The 25,348-nt window shown below is 34.3% G+C and overlaps 1 protein-coding gene across 1 annotated transcript; it reads left to right on the top strand.

The window, feature by feature from the left end:
• Positions 1–2,378: 2,378 nt before the first annotated feature.
• On the top strand, positions 2,379–22,164 carry LOC129256701 (serine/threonine-protein kinase TBK1-like). Its single transcript, XM_054894865.2, has 9 exons — positions 2,379–2,504; positions 3,356–3,542; positions 3,842–3,972; positions 4,345–4,461; positions 9,306–9,404; positions 11,077–11,182; positions 12,009–12,128; positions 19,048–19,190; positions 21,395–22,164. The coding sequence occupies exons 1-9, from the start codon at positions 2,428–2,430 to the stop codon at positions 21,492–21,494; spliced, it is 1,080 nt and encodes a 359-aa protein (XP_054750840.2). The 5' UTR covers positions 2,379–2,427; the 3' UTR covers positions 21,495–22,164.
• Positions 22,165–25,348: the final 3,184 nt, after the last annotated feature.

The raw sequence follows: 25,348 nt of genomic DNA, 5'->3' as shown, positions 1-25,348 counted from the left end.
TTCCAAAAGCATGTACAAAAATGTAAAAATGACCATACGATTGTGATTTTTTGCATGGTCAGCCCCCCCCCTTTGAAAACCGTTCCACGGCCCCTGTATAGTGACGTATCATCAAAGGGGTTTATGGTAGTATCCTCTACAACTTGTTAGATCATGTTAAAATTTAAAAATGTTGGTGGCTCCCCCGATTATAGGCCCCTCCCCCATTTTAAAATTCTGGATCCACCACTGATTTGTCCATAAATTAAACTGATCATGAGAATTTGTAAGAAAATATACATTTATGCAGTATAAAGAGTATTCATTCCTAAGTTTTCGAATGTGCTCGCTCAACCATGAAAATTTTAAAACTTCGGAAAGTGTGTGGTGATAGAAATAATGGATGATAAAAACAACAGCAAGTCACATTTGAAACCGAATTTGCCCCCAATATTCACTTTATTACCATTTAAAATGGGTCTGTGACATTGAAAATACCCAATTTCCCACTTTGATGTGTGCTCACTCATCCATAAATAAACTAATCGATTTCATTTTTGCACAGAATTCTGCCCATATGTTGATAAACATTACTGCCAAATGACATTGCTAAAGACAGCCTTGAAAAAAAGTTCCACCACATTGAATAGGGGGTTACTTATTCTTAAACATATGCACCCATAATGTACACAAGTCTATGAGAGAGGAAGTCAACATTTAAACAAATATGAAATGAGGGTTTGTTTCATGGACGGTTTTTGTTACTTCTGCCAACAGTTATTTCATGAAACTTCGCACATGGCTTCAGTGTAACACTATCCAAAATGTGCGCACACCAAAATAACCATTTGATACGGCACAGAGTGGGGCCAGGGCCTTGAACTTTCTTCTCATTTGCATAATTTTCGAATATTGTGTGCTCACTGATGCATTAAACATCGGGATTTTCATAAAAATCAAATCGAATGAACCATGCAAGGAGGTTTGTGATAGATATCCATAGTAACAAATTGCATTTTTTCCAATAACGTAAAAAAGATCTAATCACATTCCACATGTTCATTCAAGCGTGAACGTTTAAGTAAACGCCTTTGAATCATTGAAGCATATTAATTGGTCATGAACATAACGAAAAAGTTGAGAAAAGATCATTTTCAGTTACCAAAATGAAACAATACTTGCCTATGATATTTGAAAATCGTATCTTTTGTTTTCAATAAATGTTCATCGAACCGTGAAACAATGAATATTGTTGAAGATACTCTTCCCAAAAATAACTGTCATCATATTCTATCATTGTTATTGATAGAAATGTGTAAAAAAATCAAATTATAGCAAATTTGGACTTGTGTTCATTCAACCGTGAAATTTAGCCAGAAAAGTTGTATCGTCTTTTAGAAAGTACCTTTTACAAGCCTTCTGACTATTTTTCATGATGAGAATGTGGAATTAGTTCCAATAAAAATGGAATCAAAGTCATGATATTTGGCTTGTGACTTTTGAAAAGTGACATTTTTGCCTTCTGACGGTGCTCACTGAAGCATGATGTAAAATACGTCCATAACATTTACTCAGAGAGTAGCCTATAAAATTACCTACACGCTCATGTAAAAATATATTAAAAACTCGCATTGGTTCGGAAATTATTGATGTTTGTTTAAGGGGGGACTTACTTTTTTTGTTGTGTATATATGTTGGTCCCTTTCATATTTTTGGCATGCCTTTGTACCATAACTCTGTCGGAGTATCTTAGGAAGCGAGCCTTAATGGCTCTTGGCCTCCCTCCGGCTGGCTTTCCTGAAAGTCGATGTAACCGTTGATATTCGAAGTTGTCTGCCAGCGCAGATGGGATTTTAAGAACATTCACGTGGAGGTCCCGAAGAACTTTCCTAACATCCTCATTGGGCTTCTCTTCAATCCCGCTGTATATCAGATTTTCTCTTGCCACGTAGGTACTAAGCTTATCTATCTCATCCTGGAGCATTTTTTCCTTTGACTTAACTTCCTCTTCAATTACTTCCATCTTTGCCTTTATATCCTGAGCTTCGTGACTCTGAAATTCAATACTCTCTTTGAGATTGACTATCGTTTCCTCAAGTTTCTTCAACCGTTGGCCAAAAGTCTCTTGCAGCGTATTCAATCTCACATCAATTTTTTCCCATTGACTGTCAAGGAGTATCCGAATCGATGGCAACAAGTTTGTCTCCGGGCTGGGCGGCATGCCCGACCTAGCACGTTTCGCTGAGCTTGTCTTCCCTCCCTTAGTCGTATAGTGAGCTATGCTTATGTGTATTATGCAATGAGGATGAGAGAGGCCTAACAAAACACGTCTTAATCCTTCGAGCACATCGGAACCTTGACTATGATAATAATTTTTAAGCAATGGGGCCCTCTTAAGATCATTAATTGCCATTTTTTAATGATTTTTTCCAGAATTGTTCTGCAGTAATGTGCTATTACTCCAATGTAGTGGGTACACTCACAAGGATGGAAACTCTTATTACTCAAACTGTCAAATCAGTCATGTGAGTGCATCAATTGCATTTTTTCGTGTTCTAGTGATTTTTGTAGTATGATTGTGTGTGTGTGTGTGTTCACCTTTTATTTTTTAATATCATTTTCACTTATTCAGCTCCTTTCTTGTTTATGATACATTGTTATTTTTCACTCTCTTTGCAATACATGTATTAATTGTTGTAAATTGTTTGTTTTTTAAGAATTCTTAACCCTTGTTGATTGATGTGAATTTTTATGGTCTGTTTTCTGTATTTAAGAAGTGGTTTTCCTTCAATGTCAATGTTATTGTACTCCTCTCAGAACATTATTTTCATTATATAGGATTTATATTTGGATTACAATAATAGGAAATTTAATGCTGGATTATATGAACAAGTGACATCAATGACCAACAACACCAATAACACATTTTTTTTAAAGTCTTGATGATAAAGTGCACATACATTTATTTTCAAATGCTTTCTTTTCATCTAAAGAATCTCTAATGTAATAATAATAATATGTCTATTTATATAGCGCAGTTACTATGTGCATATACTCAACTGCGCTTTGATACTTGGTATCATATTATTACCTGTACTTAGAGATATGTTCAAAGCTTCAGGTTAATTTGAGTTCTTTGTGAGATGCTAGAACCTAGTATGGGAATGATAGAGGTCAATCTGGAACTAATGTTAACTGTATGATAATGATATTGACTCCTTTTTACTTTATTTCTTTATTCACTGATTAAAGCTTTTTATATGGAGAAAGCATCCTGATTCCTGATGCATGAAAAATTATCACTACAGAATTATTATGATTATTTGTTCAAATATAGACATTTTTTTCCTTTTACACCATAACAATTGTTTTGTAGTGTGATGTTACATATGGATTACATGAGGCTACGTAGTAAACATTCTGCAGTGAAATCTTTATGTCTTCTTGGAGACTGTAGATGCAAAAGCCTTGAGAGGACCCTTCTCTTATTAACAGGTCTTGATAACACTGAGCATGATGACATCACTCACAGAATCAACAACTGCAAGGAAAGATTATTTGAGGTATACTGTACAATTAGTTTCCACACAATATTTTTTGAATAAAAATGATAGAATGGACAAAGTTTTTAGGTGCTTTTTAAAAGACGTTGCAGCCAAAAATTAAGCCCATATTATTGAATAAATAAAGCTGTATCAGAAATCATACCAGGATTGCTGCAAACTTTTATTTCAAAGCCTGTTACTATACATTAAGTTATGAACTTATTTCAAATTATTCTTCTAGCTACCAAAGGTATTGTTATTATTTCATTTGTAACAGCAAAAATGTAAGAACATTTTTTATGTTGATGTTAATATAGTTAAACAAGGCCTGTAACCAGATAGAATCATCTCTAGATACTGTAGAACGAACAGCCATCAAAGATGATTATCTATCATCTCAATGGGAAGCCATTAGACAGCAAAAACAGCTTGTTCTTCCTTTTGAAAAGTATGTACAAAATTTGTTATTTGGAATATTATCTAACCTGAATTTTTGTTTTATAGATGATAATGTTGTAAGAAGTGGGATTCTTTGTACACCTTGTTGCTCATTTATGTTACAGAAATAATCTATGCAACCTTTATCGCAATGTTTCAATCAAGGTATATTTTAAAGCATATTTCTTGAAAAGACCACAGTTGTTAACAATAATTTTTTTTATTTAATAACATGTCATTTGCCAAACTTAAAATGTGTCTATTATCATTGTAAGGTGTTCAACTGTAAGGGAGTTTGTAGAAATAAAATGGGTATTTTAAAGTACATGTACCGGTATGAAATCCAAATGAAGGCATTAGCATCCTCCTTTTACCTCCTTAGGATTGGTCGATTAAAGGTTCTCTGTGAGGAGGGACTGGAAACTTACAAACGTTTCAAGAAAGACAAGCAAACCAAACAACTATCCTACAATGAAGAACAGATCCACAGGATGGACAAGTATAATACCTTTTCATTTCAAAATTTGAGTTTTATTTCATAAAAACTTACAGTTATGGTAACTACCATGGAAACCTTGATTATGACAGGCTGGTGATATCTGTTAACATCATGGTAGTACCATAATGACATAACTCCATGGAAACCTTGATTGTGACAGGCTGGTGATATCTGCCAACATCATGGTAGTACCATAATGACATAACTACCATGGAAACCTTGATTGTGACAGGCTGGTGATATCTGTTAACATCATGGTAGTACCATAATGACATAACTACCATGGAAACCTTAATTGTGACATGCTGGTGATATCTGTCAACATCATGGTAGTACCATAATGACATAACTACCATGGAAACCTTGATTGTGACAGGCTGGTGATATCTGTTAACATCATGGTAGTACCATAATGACATAACTCCATGGAAACCTTGATTGTGACATGCTGGTGATATCTGTCAACATCATGGTAGTACCATAATGACATAACTACCATGGAAACCTTGATTGTGACAGGCTGGTGATATCTGTTAACATCATGGTAGTACCATAATGACATAACTCCATGGAAACCTTAATTGTGACATGCTGGTGATATCTGTCAACATCATGGTAGTACCATAATGACATAACTACCATGGAAACCTTGATTGTGACAGGCTGGTGATATCTGTTAACATCATGGTAGTACCATAATGACATAACTCCATGGAAACCTTAATTGTGACAGGCTGGTGATATCTGTTAACATCATGGTAGTACCATAATGGCATAACTACCATGGAAACCTTAATTGTGACAGGCTGGTGATATCTGTTAACATCATGGTAGTACCATAATGGCATAACTACCATGGAAACCTTGATTGTGACAGGCTGGTACTATCTGTTAACATCATGGTAGTACCATAATGACATAACTACCATGGAAACCTTAATTGTGACATGCTGGTGATATCTGTCAACATCATGGTAGTACCATAATGACATAACTACCATGGAAACCTTGATTGTGACAGGCTGGTGATATCTGTTAACATCATGGTAGTACCATAATGACATAACTCCATGGAAACCTTGATTGTGACATGCTGGTGATATCTGTTAATATCATGGTAGTACCATAATGACATAACTACCATGGAAACCTTGATTGTGACAGGCTGGTGATATCTGTTAACATCATGGTAGTACCATAATGACATAACTCCATGGAAACCTTAATTGTGACAGGCTGGTGATATCTGTTAACATCATGGTAGTACCATAATAGCATAACTCCATGGAAACCTTGATTATGACAGGCTGGTGATATCTGTTAACATCATGGTAGTACCATAATGACATAACTACCATGGAAACCTTGATTGTGACAGGCTGGTGATATCTGTTAACATCATGGTAGTACCATAATAGCATAACTACCATGGAAACCTTAATTGTGACAGGCTGGTGATATCTGTTAACATCATGGTAGTACCATAATGGCATAACTACCATGGAAACCTTAATTGTGACAGGCTGGTGATATCTGTTAACATCATGGTAGTACCATAATGGCATAACTACCATGGAAACCTTGATTGTGACAGGCTGGTGATATCTGTTAACATCATGGTAGTACCATAATGACATAACTACCATGGAAACCTTAATTGTGACATGCTGGTGATATCTGTCAACATCATGGTAGTACCATAATGACATAACTACCATGGAAACCTTAATTGTGACAGGCTGGTGATATCTGTTAACATCATGGTAGTACCATAATGACATAACTCCATGGAAACCTTAATTGTGACAGGCTGGTGATATCTGTTAACATCATGGTAGTACCATAATAGCATAACTACCATGGAAACCTTAATTGTGACAGGCTGGTGATATCTGTTAACATCATGGTAGTACCATAATGACATAACTCCATGGAAACCTTAATTGTGACAGGCTGGTGATATCTGTTAACATCATGGTAGTACCATAATGACATAACTACCATGGAAACCTTGATTGTGACAGGCTGGTGATATCTGTTAACATCATGGTAGTACCATAATGACATAACTACCATGGAAACCTTGATTGTGACATGCTGGTGATATCTGTTAATATCATGGTAGTACCATAATAACATAACTCCATGGAAACCTTAATTGTGACAGGCTGGTGATATCTGTTAACATCATGGTAGTACCATAATGACATAACTACCATGGAAACCTTGATTGTGACATGCTGGTGATATCTGTTAATATCATGGTAGTACCATAATAACATAACTCCATGGAAACCTTGATTATGACAGGCTGGTGATATCTGTTAACATCATGGTAGTACCATAATGACATAACTCCATGGAAACCTTGATTATGACAGGCTGGTGATATCTGCCAACATCATGGTAGTACCATAATAACATAACTCCATGGAAACCTTGATTGTGACAGGCTGGTGATATCTGTTAACATCATGGTAGTACCATAATGACATAACTACCATGGAAACCTTGATTGTGACAGGCTGGTGATATCTGCCAACATCATGGTAGTACCATAATGACATAACTACCATGGAAACCTTAATTGTGACAGGCTGGTGATATCTGTCAACATCATGGTAGTACCATAATAGCATAACTACCATGGAAACCTTAATTGTGACAGGCTGGTGATATCTGCTAACATCATGGTAGTACCATAATAGCATAACTACCATGGAAACCTTAATTGTGACAGGCTGGTGATATCTGTTAACATCATGGTAGTACCATAATGACATAACTACCATGGAAACCTTGATTGTGACAGGCTGGTGATATCTGTTAACATCATGGTAGTACCATAATAACATAACTCCATGGAAACATTGATTGTGACAGGCTGGTGATATCTGTTAACATCATGGTAGTACCATAATGGCATAACTACCATGGAAACCTTAATTGTGACAGGCTGGTGATATCTGTTAACATCATGGTAGTACCATAATGGCATAACTACCATGGAAACCTTGATTGTGACAGGCTGGTGATATCTGTTAACATCATGGTAGTACCATAATGACATAACTACCATGGAAACCTTAATTGTGACATGCTGGTGATATCTGTCAACATCATGGTAGTACCATAATGACATAACTACCATGGAAACCTTGATTGTGACAGGCTGGTGATATCTGTTAACATCATGGTAATACCATAATGACATAACTACCATGGAAACCTTGATTGTGACAGGCTGGTGATATCTGTTAACATCATGGTAGTACCATAATAGCATAACTACCATGGAAACCTTAATTGTGACAGGCTGGTGATATCTGTTAACATCATGGTAGTACCATAATGACATAACTCCATGGAAACCTTAATTGTGACAGGCTGGTGATATCTGTTAACATCATGGTAGTACCATAATAGCATAACTCCATGGAAACCTTGATTATGACAGGCTGGTGATATCTGTTAACATCATGGTAGTACCATAATAGCATAACTACCATGGAAACCTTAATTGTGACAGGCTGGTGATATCTGTTAACATCATGGTAGTACCATAATGACATAACTCCATGGAAACCTTAATTGTGACAGGCTGGTGATATCTGTTAACATCATGGTAGTACCATAATGACATAACTACCATGGAAACCTTGATTGTGACAGGCTGGTGATATCTGTTAACATCATGGTAGTACCATAATGACATAACTACCATGGAAACCTTGATTGTGACATGCTGGTGATATCTGTTAATATCATGGTAGTACCATAATAACATAACTCCATGGAAACCTTAATTGTGACAGGCTGGTGATATCTGTTAACATCATGGTAGTACCATAATGACATAACTACCATGGAAACCTTGATTGTGACATGCTGGTGATATCTGTTAATATCATGGTAGTACCATAATAACATAACTCCATGGAAACCTTGATTATGACAGGCTGGTGATATCTGTTAACATCATGGTAGTACCATAATAACATAACTCCATGGAAACCTTAATTGTGACAGGCTGGTGATATCTGTCAACATCATGGTAGTACCATAATAACATAACTCCATGGAAACCTTGATTGTGACAGGCTGGTGATATCTGTTAACATCATGGTAGTACCATAATGACATAACTACATGTACCATGGAAACCTTGATTATGACAGGCTGGTGATATCTGTTAACATCATGGTAGTACCATAATGACATAACTACATGGAAACCTTGATTGTGACAGGCTGGTGATATCTGTTAACATCATGGTAGTACCATAATGACATAACTACCATGGAAACCTTGATTATGACAGGCTGGTGATATCTGTTAACATCATGATAGTACCATAATGGCATAACTACCATGGAAACCTTGATTATGACAGGCTGGTGATATATGTCAACATCATGGTAGTACAATAATGACATAACTACCATGGAAACATTGATTGTGACAGGCTGGTGATATATGTCAACATCATGGTAGTACCATAATGGCACAGTTATCATAATCAATGTTAAATCCTTTATGGTCCCTGATATCTTTGATCATCTATTGCAACTATGCAGATAAATACATGACCAGTGGCATTACTGTTGAACTTTCATTGTCATACTCAACAAATCCACCCTCAGTGCTTCAAGTCAGTTTTGACATGTGCCTGCAATTAATTATTCCTTTCAACTTTAATATAAGGAATTTTAGGTTGTTCTCCATTCTATTGACATTGTAAAGCTGTGATTAGAAGGGTCGGGGAGAGGGGTGTGGCTCTCAAGTCATGGAGTTTCAGAATGATTTAGTCTTATTATATTGATACTATTGACTTTTTTTTCCAGGGAAAAATTGGCTAAGAAGATGGTAAATGCGAAGAAGATCTTTGATGACTTGTTTGAAATCTTGAAAAATCTTCATCACAACTTTGGCATCTGGCACGGGTAAGCAGAATTTTTATTTTGCATTCTGTATTTTTAAGGAAATATTACTGGTAGAAATCTAGAAAGTAAACTGACTGATTGAATACAGAAAGATTCAGAGCCTGAAATATCAAAAGATAGTGTTTGGAATGGATTCAGAACTGTATTTGTTTAAGTTAGGAATTCATGCACTCAGAGCTATCTATGTATTCATACAGGAATCCTACAATCCTGCTATAAAGTTAAGATGCCTCTTTTACAAGAGTTTTCCTACATTCATTATGAATGTGAACACTAGCGATGAAAAGATACTTGTGGAACTCTTGCATGAAATAATAATAATTCTTATTAAGTGCTTTTTCAAAAGTTGTGGTGCTGATGTTTGCTAACGTGCCTTACTTTTGATTGGTAAAGGAAAAGATAAAGACTGTTATTATAACATTTTTACTTCAGTAGATGAATTCTATGCCTGTTTTTTAACTCAGTATGTCAATGTCTTTTCCTATTGTGTCAATATTTTTACAGTAATCAAGTGGGTGTATTGCTAGGTTTATTGTACAATTTTCCTGTTCTTATATGTTCATATTTCTAACATTCATTGATATTTGATTTTTGTAGTTAAGAATTGTATTTTACTTCATGTCGACAATTTATGTAATACATGTTGTTGTCAACATTGCACATGTTGGCTCAGTTGGTAGAGTATCCGTCTCACATCTGGGAATTCAAACCTTGGCAGCATCAGAACAAACAACGTTAAAAGATGGGAGTTGCTTTTACCCTGTTTGGTGTTCCAATGATTAAAGGGATAGAGCCTCGTCAATCAGGCGCTGCACAGCTACTGCTGGGCCCACGATCAATTGAACAAAGCAAATTTTTTTGAGTATTTCATTTCATGTCTTTTTCAAATAATAAAAATATGGATTTTTATCTTATCATCTTTTCATCTCTTTGATATGAAAATGATTCTTAAAGGAGAATGAAACCCTTGAGACCAGCTGAATCCATATCGAAGAGAAAAATCAAAGAAACATATTGTTGAAAGTTTGAGGAAGATTGAATGAATAATAAGAAAGTTATGAGCATTTGAATATCGAGATCACTAATGCCATGTAGATCCTCCATTGGCAATGCGACCAAGATCTGTGATGTCACACACGTACAACTCCCTCATTACTTTAGTACTTATTTCACTTATATTCTCACTTTTATAGAGTCTATCACAAGGTGAGGTGTTCTCTTTATGAGAGGACAAGTACAGAGGTTTCACAACATTATATCATTGATGAATCGTTTGTCATATGATTAGAATGAGCAAAAAGAGATGTTTTGGGGTATATTTTCAGTGTCCAAAAGGGGAGAGTTGTTCATCTGTGACATCATAGATCTTGGTCGCATTGCCAATAGGAGGATCTCCATAGCATTAGTGATCTCGACATTCAAATGCTCATAACTCTTCTATTGCTAGTCCTATTTTACTCAAACTTTTGTTGATCTAATTCTTTGATTTTTCTGCTTTCACAAAAGCTAACTTGCTCCAAGAGTTTCATTCTCCTTTAACAAAATATTGCAAAGATGAAAAATCTGTTTCTCTAGTATTTGCTACCTTTGTTGAAGTTTTTGTACATATGTTCTTGTATAATGAAGATTCATAATTTCTTTCGTTTTTCCTTCATCCTGTTTGGATATGTAGTACTGGAAGTGAAACACGTAAATTCCAGAATCTGTTAAACAGTGCTCAATATAGACTTCCTGATCTACCATATGAATACCAGAAGGTTTTAAATGAGCTAAGCAAGGTAAATTTTCTTTGTTACCACCTTAAAGAATGTTATCAGTGTGTTTTATACGCTATAATATAGTTTTTAATGTTGAAATGTGTGACCAACATAATGTGTTTTAGAGAATAAAAGCCCAGTTCCAATTTAAATTAGCATATGAACTTCACATGGGAAATTGCCCTTTGTTCTGTATTTCATGCAAAATTTACAATTGTTAAGAAATTTTTCATCCAGTTATTTCCCCTCTAATACCTGTGCATGATTTAGTAATACAGCATCAAAAAGCAATTATTTACCATGCTTTTCATCTTTGTAAGTTGTATAAGTTGTATAGGTTTCATGGAAATGATTGACACTGCTTTTTAAAATGATTTATTATTTATCAGGCAAAGAATATTCATTGAATTCGTGCAGAAAATTTTTCACAATTTTATTAAGAGGAAATTCTTGATGCTTTTTGAGAAGTGATGTAATTAAATTGGAAATCAGTGAAGAGGGTATGAAATCATGGATATACATGTACTTGTCATTATATATTATGTCCAACCTATTAGTTACCCTCATACCAATGAAGTACTGTAGAACATCATTTAATGAACGAAAATATACTCACTCCTTGGAAAAGTATTGCTTGTAGCATGGTATGGAATCATTGATTTCATGCATAAATGCTCACAAAATATGAAACTAAATTTCTTCATGCTTGCTTAAAGTTATCTATTCCCAAGTCTATATTCTATAGATTGAGAGCAAGATGACTCAATTTAAGAGATCTTGTCTAGCTTATTGGTAACCCTTTGAGTCAGTCAACAATTTATTACTATCTATTCCCTATACTATATAGATTGAAGACAAGATGACTGAATTGATGAGATCTAGGAGTGGTACAGCACCAGCCAGTAAACCATCAGCTTCTCCTCAAACAGCAGATGTTATGACAAGTATTACATCAAGCTTTCCACAGGTTAGAAATACTAGAACTTCACTATCATCATTTTCATATTAGATGGTAGAATTATATTATCAAGTATTATGGTATAAAGCAAGTAATTACTACTTTTGTAAAGGCGAGTTGGATGTAGCTATCTTTCAGGGAGCAAAGTTGAGAAAAGAAAGCACCTCTTCTTATCACAGAGGAAGTGATAGTTTGTCTGATGAAACAGTTATTTACTTTATAGGCCTATTCCACATCAGAAAATATATCTATTTGTTCACCTAATATTTTTATGGATTTCCAATGGAAAGTCCATAGTGAACAATGTGGTAGTGATCACTTCCCTATTCTTATTGAAATTGTAAGACCTTTGCCAGAGGAAAAAGTTTCTAAATGGCAACTTCACAAAGCAAATTGGGATGCTTTCTCAAATCAGTGTTTATTAAATATTAATAATGATAATTTTCAGGATACAGAGGATCCTCTTACTTTGTTTTCTCATACATTACTTGATATAGCTACCAATACGATACCAAAATCTGGTTCTTCTCATCGTAAACATAATCCTTGGTTTAATGCTGAATGTAAAGAAGCTGTTAAATGTCGTAAAAAGGCCTTAAGGAAATTTAAAAAATACCCAAATAATAACAATTTGCGAAAATATCGAGAAACAAGAGCAAACACACGCAATATTATCAAGAAAAATAAACGTCAATCTTGGAAAAATTATGTTTCTAAATTGAATATTCATACTCCCATTAATAAAGTGTGGGAAATGGTGAGGAAAATATGTGGAAAACATCTGAGTAATTCTGTATCTTATTTGACTAAATCGGATGGTGATAAATGTACAGAAAGGACAGATATTGTTAATTTACTGGCAGAGGAATTCGAACATAACTCATCATCTAATCATTACTCTCCTGCATTTCAGATTTATAAAAATCAAGCAGAAAGTCAGGAACTCAATTTTTTATCAAACAATGTAAAGGATTATAATATCCCATTTACTATCTCTGAGTTAAAAAACTCACTCGGTAAATGTCATGATACTGCAACTGGTCCAGATGAAATTCATTATCAATTTTTAAAACATCTACCAGAAGCATCTCTTTTAGTTCTATTAGATATATTTAACAAAATTTGGAGAACAGGTGACTTCCCAGATTCGTGGCGGGAAGCTACCATTATTCCTATTCCGAAACCTGGTAAGCACACATCTAAGCCTACGAATTACCGTCCCATTTCTTTGACTAGTTGTCTTTGTAAAACCATGGAAAGAATGATTAATGCCCGATTAGTTTGGTTCTTGGAGAAGCGTGGTTTGATTTCAAAGTTTCAAAGTGGTTTTCGTCATAATCGAAGCACTGTTGATCAACTTATTCGCCTTGAATCTTTCATTCGTGATGGCATTATTCGAGGTCACCATGTGGTATCTGTCTTTTTTTATCTTGAAAAGGCCTATGATACTACTTGGAAGTATGGAATTATGAGAGACCTTTTCAATCTTGGGTTGAGGGGCAGGTTGCCCATTTTCATTCAGAATTTTCTTTCGAATCGTGTGTTTCGAATCCGCCTTGGGTCAACTTTTTCAGAATTACACAATCAGGAAATGGGTGTTCCTCAAGGTAGCATACTTTCTGTTACTTTGTTCTTATTGAAGATCAATAGCATTGTTGACGTTGTAAATCCTAGGTTTGATAAGTCCTTGTTTGTGGACGACTTTTGTATTTCTTGTTCGTCACAAAGTATGTCGACCATTGAAACAGTATTACAAAATTGTCTAAATAGAATTGAAAGGTGGGCAGATGAGAATGGTTTCCGCTTTTCAAAAACCAAGACAGTTTGTGTACATTTTTGTACTAAACGATCAGTACATCCAGATCCTAAAGTTAGAATAAATGGCTCTATCATTCCTGTAGTTCAACAAACTAAATACCTAGGCTTAATCTTTGATAATAAATTCAATTTTAAAGCTCATATTGATTATGTAAGACAAAAGTGTCATAAAGCTTTAAATCTTTTGAAGGTTGTGTCCAAAATGGATTGGGGTGCTGATCGCATTGTCCTTCTCCGTTTATATAGATCTTTAGTTAGATCTAGCTTGATTATGGCAGTGCAGTTTATAGTTCCGCTCGAAAGTCATATCTTGAAAAATTGAAACCCATACAGAATCAAGGACTTTGTCTAGGAGCATTTCGTACATCTCCTATGGAGAGTCTTTATGTGGAGGCTAATGAACCCCCCTTACATCTAAGGTACGAAAAGCTCTCTTTACACTATGCGATAAAGCTAAAAAATAACTCTCATAATCCGACATATGATTGTACATTCACGCCACGATATATTAATTTTTATACTAGTAAACCATCAGCCATCAAAACTTTTGGTTTACGTACTAAAGAAGCTTCAACACATATACTGGATGCTACTAACGTAGCTCCTTCCTTGATATCTGATATTCCACCATGGATGATTGCTGAACCAGTAATTGATTTTACACTAAGAACATATAAAAAGGGTTTTACAAGTGATTTAGTTTTCCTAAATAAATTTGGAGAAATAAGACATAAATATAGTAATTATCGTGCAATCTATACAGATGGATCAAAACGCCAGAATAAAGTAGGTGCGGCTTGTATAAGTGGTCCTATACAAAGACAAGTTAGATTGCCAGATAGTTCTTCTAATATTAAGTTCTTCCATATATACTGCTGAGTTAGTAGCTTTGAAAATGGCTTTAGGTGTTGTAGAAAACTGTGTCGGTAGACTTTTTGTTATTTATACAGATTCTTTGTCTTCTTTAACGGCATTACAAAATAGAAATCATAAACATCCTTATATTGTTCAGTTATTGGAAATTCTGTATAAAATCAATACACTAGGTAAACGAATAATATTTGTTTGGATACCAAGCCATACAGGTATTCAAGGTAATGAAAAAGCTGATAAGTTAGCCAAAGAAGCTTTAGATCTGGATATAACAGAAATACAGATACCTTACACTGATTTAAAATCAAAGGTTAATACTTATATTAGAAATAAATGGCAAACATCATGGGATCTAAATCCTAATAATAAACTCCATCAACACCAACCAAGACTTGAATCACAAAATACTCTTCCATTAGCTAAACGACGGGAAGACATTGTATTGACCCGTGCTCGTATTGGACATTCTCACTTAACACATGCATATTTATTTGCAGGAGAAAATCCACCTCAATGCATATCATGTAATTGTACACTTACAGTTAAACACATCCTCATTGAATGTGCTGATTTTGCACATATTCGTACTAACTTTTATGATGTTCCTGACCTTAAGACATTATTTAGAGATATTTCACGATTATGTATTGTAAATTTCCTAAAGGAGATCAATCTTTTTATCAGATTTTAGGTGGGAAACTGTTCGAATCCCAATCACAACAGGTATACCCTTGGGCAAGGTATTTTATTCCAATTGTCTAGTCTTTCGGAGGAGACTCTAAGCCGTCGGTCCCGTGTAAGGGAGAGTCACACCATTTGCACGTTAAAAAACCTACTCCTCTTTTCGTAAAGAGTAGGGAAGTTATCCCGGGGAAATATTTAACGTATTAATTTATTACTGATAATCACTTATTTATAATCCTGTTCCTTTGTAAAGTTGCATAAGGGTAATTTGTACTGTATTATAGTAACCTTTCCAGATTAACTGTCTGACACTTATATGACACGTATGTGTTGATAGTGTCGTTAATTTTTTATTAATCAATCAATCCACATCAGAAAAGAATTGTAGAAAGTAACTGGAAAATGTTTAATTCAATTCAATTCAATTCAAAATGGTTTATTCAGATAAAAAACTTTCATCACAGCACAGAGCCGAATTACAAAAAGTTTTTACAATATAAAAGATTGAAATTATAAGGAATAAGTAAAGTGTGGCATATAACAAAAAAAAAAACATAATAGAATAAAACAACAAATATGGTACAAAAAAAAAAAAACTTATTACAAGACAAAAAGTGTTCAATATGACGTTGACGTCAATTACAAGAATCACAGAACTAAAACAAAAAAATACAAAGTCATAGATGAGACATACAAATTATGCACAAAAGTACCAGATCATATACAATTAAGGAATAAATTAAATATATGAATACACAAGAGATGAAAGATAAGGAGGAAAACAAATATATAGGCAGAATAGCAAAAGTGAGGAGAAGAGGGGCAGAAGAAAAAAAATGAAGCAGCAATTAAATTTGTAGGCAGATGAAAAACAAAACAAACAAAAACAAACAAGAATAGCATCGTAAACGAGATGGAGTAATTGATCAATAGTGAAAGCAACTTAATTTGGAATACAACGTAAATATACACCGAAAAAAAAGGACAAGAGAGAAGGGTAGCGAGGCTACTAGAAAAAAAAAAATCCTGTTTAAGTTATAATTAGAATTCAACATAGTGAATTGTGAGGATAAAAAAGTAGAATTTGTCTGTATTGTACCAGTTTACATCGTTAAAAATGATAAAAAAGAGTGCATGATGTTTGGGTTGAAAAAAAAGAGAATGGTGAGAAGCGATGGGAGCTCAGCTAAGTCGAGTTGGTGGATATCGGATGCTACAGAGGCAAAGGACTGGTTGATGGCAGCAGCTATTGCAGCTTCATCGCTTGAAGGTATATCCGGAACTTGAATAGGGTTAGGATCCTTAGTATTTCCGGTCATCACTCGCATTTGACGAAACCAAGCTGAAGGGTTGTTTTTCTTCAAGCGTTGAACCCGTGAAGCATAGTATTCCTTCTTAGCATGTTCTATGCTCACTTTCAAGGTTGCCTTTAATCTCTTCCAAACTGCAATGTCATTTCGATGGAAAGCTCGTTGTCGTTCATTGATGAGATGCTTTATCTGTGGGGTCATCCATGGTTTGTCACACTTGTGAAGCTTCACCCTACGAATCGGAAAGAAATGATCTATTGCAGATTGGAGCGTTTGAATGAATAACTCATATTTTTCATTGATATCCACCTTGTTGGTAACGTCAGTCCAATCAACACTATTCAACCACATACCGAAGGACCGTATTGCACTGTCAGGCATAGGACGAGTTGTACGATAATTGCTAGCATTGCTTGGAGCTACATGGTCTCGTGGAAGCCAAAGTACTGAATTATGATCCGACTGACCAATGGGAGAACAGATAATAACTTCTTTATATCTATCGCTGATGTTGCAAATAATCTTATCTAAGATCCTATCACCTCTGGTCGCTTGTCTTACAACTTGTTGAAAACGGGGATCGGCGACTAAGGCGGAAGTGTCCAATCGGTTGAAGTCACCCGTTATGAAGATTGCAGCTTCCGGATGGCGGGTCATGATATCATCGATAGCTGCAAGGAGATGTTCAACCAGTTGTGCTTCAACTAAATTGTCAGGCTGAGGGAAGTAGACAGCAGCACAAAATATGCACGATACAGATCTAGGCAGTCGGTGAGGGTGCAATTTGGCCCAAACTACTTCCAAGTTGTCAGGTACCTTGATATTACTGGGTGACGTTGCATTTAAGTGATGCTTGGCATACAGGGCTACTCCTCCTCCACTCCGATGCTCTCTAGACTTGACAAACATTGAATAACCTGGAATGGAAACCAGTCCAAGTGGAAGATCATGTTTGTACCAGATTTCCGTGATGGCGCATAGGTCAACATCATGAACTTGAATAATTGCACTGAGTTCATCAAACTTATTAACAGCAGATCTTGCATTGCAAAGGAAGAGTGAAGGGAGTTCTGACTTATTTTTATCATTATTATTATTATCATTATCGATCCTTTGTATTGGGACAGTTACAAGGTTTGACGGATCACGTGATCTGAGTTCAGGAGATTTCACAGGGAATTGGTTCACTATTACTTGTATCGGGAGGCGGTTCTTAGCTTTTCGTCGTCCTGCTCTTGTACCCCTGTGTCGAGGCCTAAACAGTTTTCTCTCAATTTCTAATTCTTTGATCGTGTCCTTTACGGTTTCATTTAGGCCTATATCAATTTTTCCTCTGTTATACTTGGCCCCAATGGTATATAACTCATTAATGCTATAATGGTAGTTGGTTGAAGAAAGTTCAGTACGATTATTAGCATCCGTTGGATGGTTAGAGGGTCAGGGATTAATCTCTATATCCCCACAGCGTATTATGGAGAGTTGAAAGGTTACACAAGCATTCGTATAGTAGGGAACACGGGCTCTGTGGTACCCTTTGGTAAGAATATTTTGACACCATGCTCGAACGTATTGAAGTTTTTCTTCCAAGAAATGTCACAACATGGAATGTCCATTTGATAAGAAACTTTTCCTGGTGCTTCTAAGATATATTCTTTCTCCAATGGTCCACAAAAAACACAAAACCCTGAAATGATGACGATTTCAAAGTTAAAAAAATGAGGAGCTAGAGAAACTGAGCTGACAGCCTGTTAGGCGCATGCAAATGTATGTTTTTCTCATAAGAAAAAAAAAGTTTACTCTCTACTGGATGTGTGAAGCTTGTTGCTTTAATCTCTTTATCTTCTTGTGGTCAAATGTCTTACATCCATCTGTTGGAATACCTGTTTCTGACTAGAACAATGGCAGCAGAGTCAGGAAAGAAAACTTTTTAACATTACTAAGACAGATGATGATGATGATGGTGGTGGTGATGGTGGTGGTGGTGATGATGATGATGATGGATGATGATGGATGATGATGGATGATGACGATGATGACGATGATGATGACGATGATGATGATGATGATGAGGATGGATGACGATGGATGACGATGATTACGATGATGACGATGATGACGACGATGATGACAATGATGATGACGATGACGATGATGATGATGATGATGATAGCTTCCTATTTTAGATTTCACACTCGTGATTATTCCATAGTAATATTACGTTTTTGTTCTCCATTTGATCACAGCCGACTTCAAGGGTTTCACAACTGAGATACGGAGGAGCTGACAACCGTTCTGATAGCTTGATGTCGTCTGTACAACAACTTATCAATAATCTTCCTCTTGATAGTCTTGGAATGGTACCAGTCCCAAGAGCTGTCAAAGAATCGTGAGTAATTTTTCATCATCAAAATCTACACATTTCCATTCAATGTCTTTCTTTCCAGATCATTAGAAATTTACACATTTTCAACAGGTAAAGTATAAATGTAATCAAACTTTATTTACAATAATGTAGTAGATATGTGAAAAGGAAATCCTGTGGGTTTATAATTTCCCAATAATAAGCGCTGTGTTCTTAAAAAGTACATCCATGCCACACTTAAGTCAATTACACAGGGAGTAGGGAGGGGGGTGACAATGATTTTTGGTCAAGTGAAATGTGACTGATATGCAAGTCAATCCAAAATAGACACAAAGTCAGACACAGACTAGCCAGTCATGGGCACCTCATTTAAAGAAAATCACTGACTTTACTATATCAAATGTCTACATTCTCATACAAAGAAATAGGTTGTTCAGTATTTCACATTTCCCGATGCAGGGAGGAATATTACAGTATGAAATATGGTAATTTATGTCATGAAATCACTTATTAATGCATATTAACCCTATCTAGGCCCGGTGGGGGGGGGGCCTCAGAGGGCAATATTTTCCCGCGCGAAATTTTTTTTACTGTGCCGCTCGCTGACTTTTCCCTTTCAAGTCTTGCGCAACTTTTGAGACCAATTTTGCGTCTTACCCAACATTATGTAAGTGCATGTCAGACCAAAAATTACTCAAAAACGTGATTTTGTGTACAAAGTCAATGTAAATTGTGTTTTCAACCAAAAATCATAAATGTATGATTATTTTTAGTTTTGCTGGTCTAAATGTATTTATTTTATGATCTCAGAAGAGCCCCAAACAAATTTCATTAAAAAAACAATGAAAAACATAAGGTAAAAAAAACAAAGAAATACATAAGAAATTGCAAAAAACAATATAATACGTAAGAAAATGATTTGATATCGCAATTTTGTTCATGTACACTTTCTAAGAACACCACAAAGAGTTTCTATGCCAAAAATTAGAACATATGGAGCTTTATTAAGGGAGAAAGAGGAAAAAGTATGATTTCGCATACTAATTACGCATAAATTAGCATAATCACTTAATAGCAATTCGCATGAAATAAATTACTATACAATTTTGTAGATTATGTCCCAGACAACCCGCGTGCCAATTTTTGGCGCGATCGCGCGGTCGAGATCTCAAGGGGGCGCCTGGGAGGCCCCCCCCCCCGGCCATATGAACTCCCAAAATACCCTGGCCTAGATAGGGTTAAAGTTAAAGGAAAAGTCCACCCCAACAAAAAGTTTGTTTGAATAAAAAGTGAAAAATCAACCAAGCATAACACTGAAAATTTTATCAAAATTGGATGTAAAATAAGAAAGTTATGACATTTTAAAGTTTCCCTTAATTTTACAAAACAGTTATATGCACATCCTCGTTATGCAAATGAGGAGAGTGATGACGTCATCCACTCACTATTTCTTTTGTAATTTATTATATGAAATATTCAAATTTTCTCCTTATTGTCAAGAGAAACAACGATTAATTCCTCCCTGAACATGTGGAATGAGCATTGTTTAATACTATATGGTTCAGTCAAGTTGGTCCTTATTGTCAAATATGTAAAAAAATGAAATATTGTATAATTCAAACAATAAAAAACATAAGAATAAGTGAGTGATGGACATCATTGACTGTCTCATTTGCATGTCACTGAGTTGTGCATATCACTGTTTTGTGAAAAATAAGCGAAATTCAAAATGCCATAACTTTCTTATTTTACATCCGATTTTGATGAAATTTTCAGCGTTATACTAGTTTGATTTATCGCTATTCAAATTCACATTTTTCTGGGGTGGACTTGACCCCTAATAAAGTGACCCCTAATAAACCTGTATTCTCTTACCATTTGGTGGACCATACAAGGAAGAGACATCTTTAGTAACATTAACTGTGATGTGAGGGCCATTACTAACTTGTGAGGTATCGGTAAATACCATGTGCTACCTTCTTGTGGTAAAGATTGTTAAACCTGGTAACAAGTATGAACAGACCAGGGTGACAATCTTGTACAATATTTACTGATGGAGTAGTTTACACATTTTAAGAGTTGACACAAAATGGGTTTCACCTCATAGTGCTTCCCAATAACATAAAAGATTATTTAATATCTTGATGATTATCATAGTCCTTTGTAATAGTTAATGTAATTTTTTTTTCTTCTATCTTGATTTTGTATGTTGCTATTTCATTTCATAGTTTACAGCAGTATGAGGATGGTCTTAATAGTTTCAAACTGCAGCTTGAAAGTGGAAATCGGCCCTTCACAAGAAACTCTGCGGACACCCGTTTAATGTGAAACAACGAAAAGGAAAAAAGGAAAGGCTTTTCTAATTGATTAGAATGTAGAATAGTCACCTGAATATTGTTGCTACAAGAGGATGCTGTCGGATTAAGCACTTTGCTAAATGATCAGAACATGAACATTTGTTGATGAGTAGCTGGTTAATATTTAGAATATGTTTGTTTTGGTGAGAAGTTGGAAATCAAAAGGACAGGAAAGGTTGGATGCAAATCATATTAGCTCTGATGAATGGACAACGGTGATGGAATCTGTGAAACACTGGAGTGAACACTGGAAGAAAGACAGTGACTACAGTCTCAGTATAGTATGTTGTAAATAGCTTCTGATATCAGTAGGATATAACTTGAAGAAACTTTCAAATAATGTAGAACTGCAGCATACAGGAAGATGTCTGGTTCTTATGATTTAATGATTATAAGTGACTGCTGTTAGGAAATGGCTCAAACTATACATCAAAATAGGTTAGAACATTTGTGAAGAGCATATTTCATTTAAATTAAATCATTGTTTTAATTTTTGTTCACACAATTTTTTAAAGGTTGTGTTTCATCCTATAGATTCAAATTGTTATGACACCTATGGAAACTTGTGCTATCACCAACATGTTCGATAAAATGATATTTCATTACGAAGTTGTTAGTCATAGGTCAAATAGTAAATTTGGAAAGTGAGTGAATCAAATGGGAAAAAATATATATATTTCATTTCATATATCACATGATATAATAATGATATTAATATTATTTACTATATTGAAACTTCTGTATAAAGTGCTTTATAAATGTTTATTATTATTATTATTATTATTGATATTATTATGTTAAAATAATATTATATTTCATTTAATTCCTTTGCTGTTATAGAGTAAAAAGTTGATGATAAAGAATCCAAACTAATTTGGCTGAAATGTTGATATAACAAAAGTGTATGCAACAATGAATAAGATTGAAACCGTTTTGATTTGGTTTGCGAGGCCAGATGTTAATGAAACACAGTAGTTATGGATCAATCTTCATGACAGGGGTTCTAGAAAAGTATACAATTTCATTTTATGAATATCATAATTATTTAGTTTTATATATTTCATATATATGTTATTGTAAGTACAAAAAGAAAATCAACAGGTGAGAACCAGGTGTTATATCCTGATGATTGTAAACCAATAATCTTTGTTTTCACATCAATTATAAGATTCATAAATTATCAATTTCATTATGAATGAGTGTCTTTAAGTTCATTTAAAAATTCTGTTTATACTTTATAGGTGTATTGAAAATTTTGTTGCCATTTTATTATATTTATCACTTAAAAGATTTATTGGATCGGGTATTGTTTAAAAATCCAATTTGTTATGACACATAGTTTTATACAATATATCAGTATTTTTCAAACAATTCATATTATATGTTGCCTCTAAATATTGTCAACAGTCAACACCGTTATATTTGGTATGTAGTAAATATATACTTTCTAATAACTTGTGGAAATACATTGAGCAGCAAATATGATAAATTGTAAAAAAAAAAAAAAAAAATATTTAGGTTTATATAAATTAATAGAATGACAATAACAAAATGAGTTGAATTGGATTCACTTATTTTGGGGGTCATATCTAAATTTTGCTGTCAATTTCCAATACTGCTTCCTTTTTTAAGAACTTAAATCATTTCTCTCTAATCGTATTGCAGTGTAACAATGTCGACTTCATATGTTTTGTATATATATGATGTGTTTTTTTATTGTTTTATTGTGCAGGGCCCTGGTTGACAACAGTGTCTTAACCACTGAACAGGCTACCCTGGGTAAAGAAGACAAATAAAATCAATAAAATCCTATTTCCATTATCACTATCAGCAAAAGAACGGGGTTCCTAGCTTTTCAAGAAAACAAAATCCTTGATTTTTCCCTGATGAATTTAAACCCATTCCCAGTTGTTACATTGAATTACATTTGTTTTCAGTATAAAAACAATGTAAAACTAATTAGTACCACCATAACCAGTCATTCAATGGATGCTGTTTTGAAATGCAACAAAATATAACTGAGTCTGACTGACTAACGTGCTTTCGACTTTTGGGCTGATCAAAATTCCCTGATTTTAGGCATTTTCCCCCGCTTTGAGGTATTTTCATCAAATTTTCCTGACTGGAAAAAAGGAAAACAATTTTCCATGATTTCCCTGATGGGCTGGGAACCCTGAAATAACCATTTGAGAAATCAACTTCAATCTTAACACATGTATGCATGCTTATTTGATGAACAGCAATCTGCTTAGATTATAGGGTCGCAAATTTTACAAATACATCGTTTTATTTCTTTGTCACAACAAACAAATAATCTTGCCTTGACTTGGTAATCAAAATTTTTCTCATATTCTATTTCTTCAATAAATTGGAATACAAAGCTCACGATACATGTACATTGAATATTGCTGTTACTCTTGAATGAACCTGTAAATATATTTTTCTTTGATATAAGCCAAAATGCATGCCTTCATTGAATGTAATTTCATAATTCATTTATATTGGAAATTAAGAGTTAAGAAAAATCTACCAGGACTTTTGTTTATTTTGATATCCTCCAAATATCTACTATTTGATAAAATTCCATCACCACCACTTGACATTGACATATTTTCTCTGGAATTAGAATACGAATCTTGGCTTACCTTTACCATCCATTTATCTTTAGAAGTTCTGCTTCAAGATCAAGATAATATAGGGAAAAAATGAAGACGCTTTGTACATATTACAGTTTTTTTATTTGAATTCTCACCCATGTGGCTTTATCATGAAATCATTTTTTTTTTAAAGAAAATAAAGATCAAAAATACACCTGTGCACATCCCAAGAGCGTACACGTTTGTAAAGTGAGTTAAAGGGCATACAGAGAAAGAGTAGGGTAATAAATTATTGAAAAAACAAAAAAAAGCATCACAAAGACTCAGATAAATGTAATAAAGAAACAGTGAGAGATATAGAATAGACAAAAGAAGTGATCGAAATATCATTCATATGTTTTGTTAACCTTTTTCCTTTGTTTTTTTTTACTTAGTTAACATGTATGAATAAAAGAATACATATATCTTGTTGATAACATGTAATACTAGAGATATAATGAAAATAATTACATCAGTGTATGTCATTCATTTGTGTGTTAAACGAGTGTTTACTGGTAATGTAAAGTATTTGACAATAAGTACCAACTTGAATAAAACTTTTTTCATGGGACATTGAGGAGAAAATTAGAATATTTCATATAATATACAAAAGAAATAGTGAGTGGGTGATGTCATCAGTCTACTCATTTGCATATCAACCAGGATGTGCATGTAACTGTTTTGTGAAATTAAGCGAAAATTACAAATGTCATAACTTTCTTATTTTACATCCGATTTGGATACTTTCAGTTTTATGCTTGTTGGATTTTTCTCTTTTGCGTTTTGCTGAAATGTTGACAAACAAAAAAAAATAGATAAGAAATTCCCCAAAACAATCAAATACATAAGAAATCATTTTGATACTTATTATTTGTTGGTATCTAAGCAAAAAAATAGCTCTCAATTGGCTTTTATATTTAAGATTTACAGCCAAATTCTAATCAAACATAAATCAATGATTAATTTTAGAAAATTTGAATAATTTTGAAACATTCAAATAATTTAAAAATTTTTGTAGATTACATCATGGGTGACGTGTGTGTTGATTTTCATTATGATTGCACAATCAACAACTGAGATTCCAGATATATCAGACTATACAGCCTCCAACATACTCCCTTTTTATAAATGTCAAATTTGTTAACATGCTGCAGTCACACACAGGGAAAGTCTCTCCAGACCAAAAAAG

The sequence above is a fragment of the Lytechinus pictus genome, chromosome 3 (assembly GCF_037042905.1).
Source record: "Lytechinus pictus isolate F3 Inbred chromosome 3, Lp3.0, whole genome shotgun sequence".
Taxonomy (NCBI): domain Eukaryota; kingdom Metazoa; phylum Echinodermata; class Echinoidea; order Temnopleuroida; family Toxopneustidae; genus Lytechinus; species Lytechinus pictus.
The sequence above is the reverse complement of the archived record's forward strand: the minus strand, read 5'-3'. Positions and strand labels throughout refer to the sequence as shown.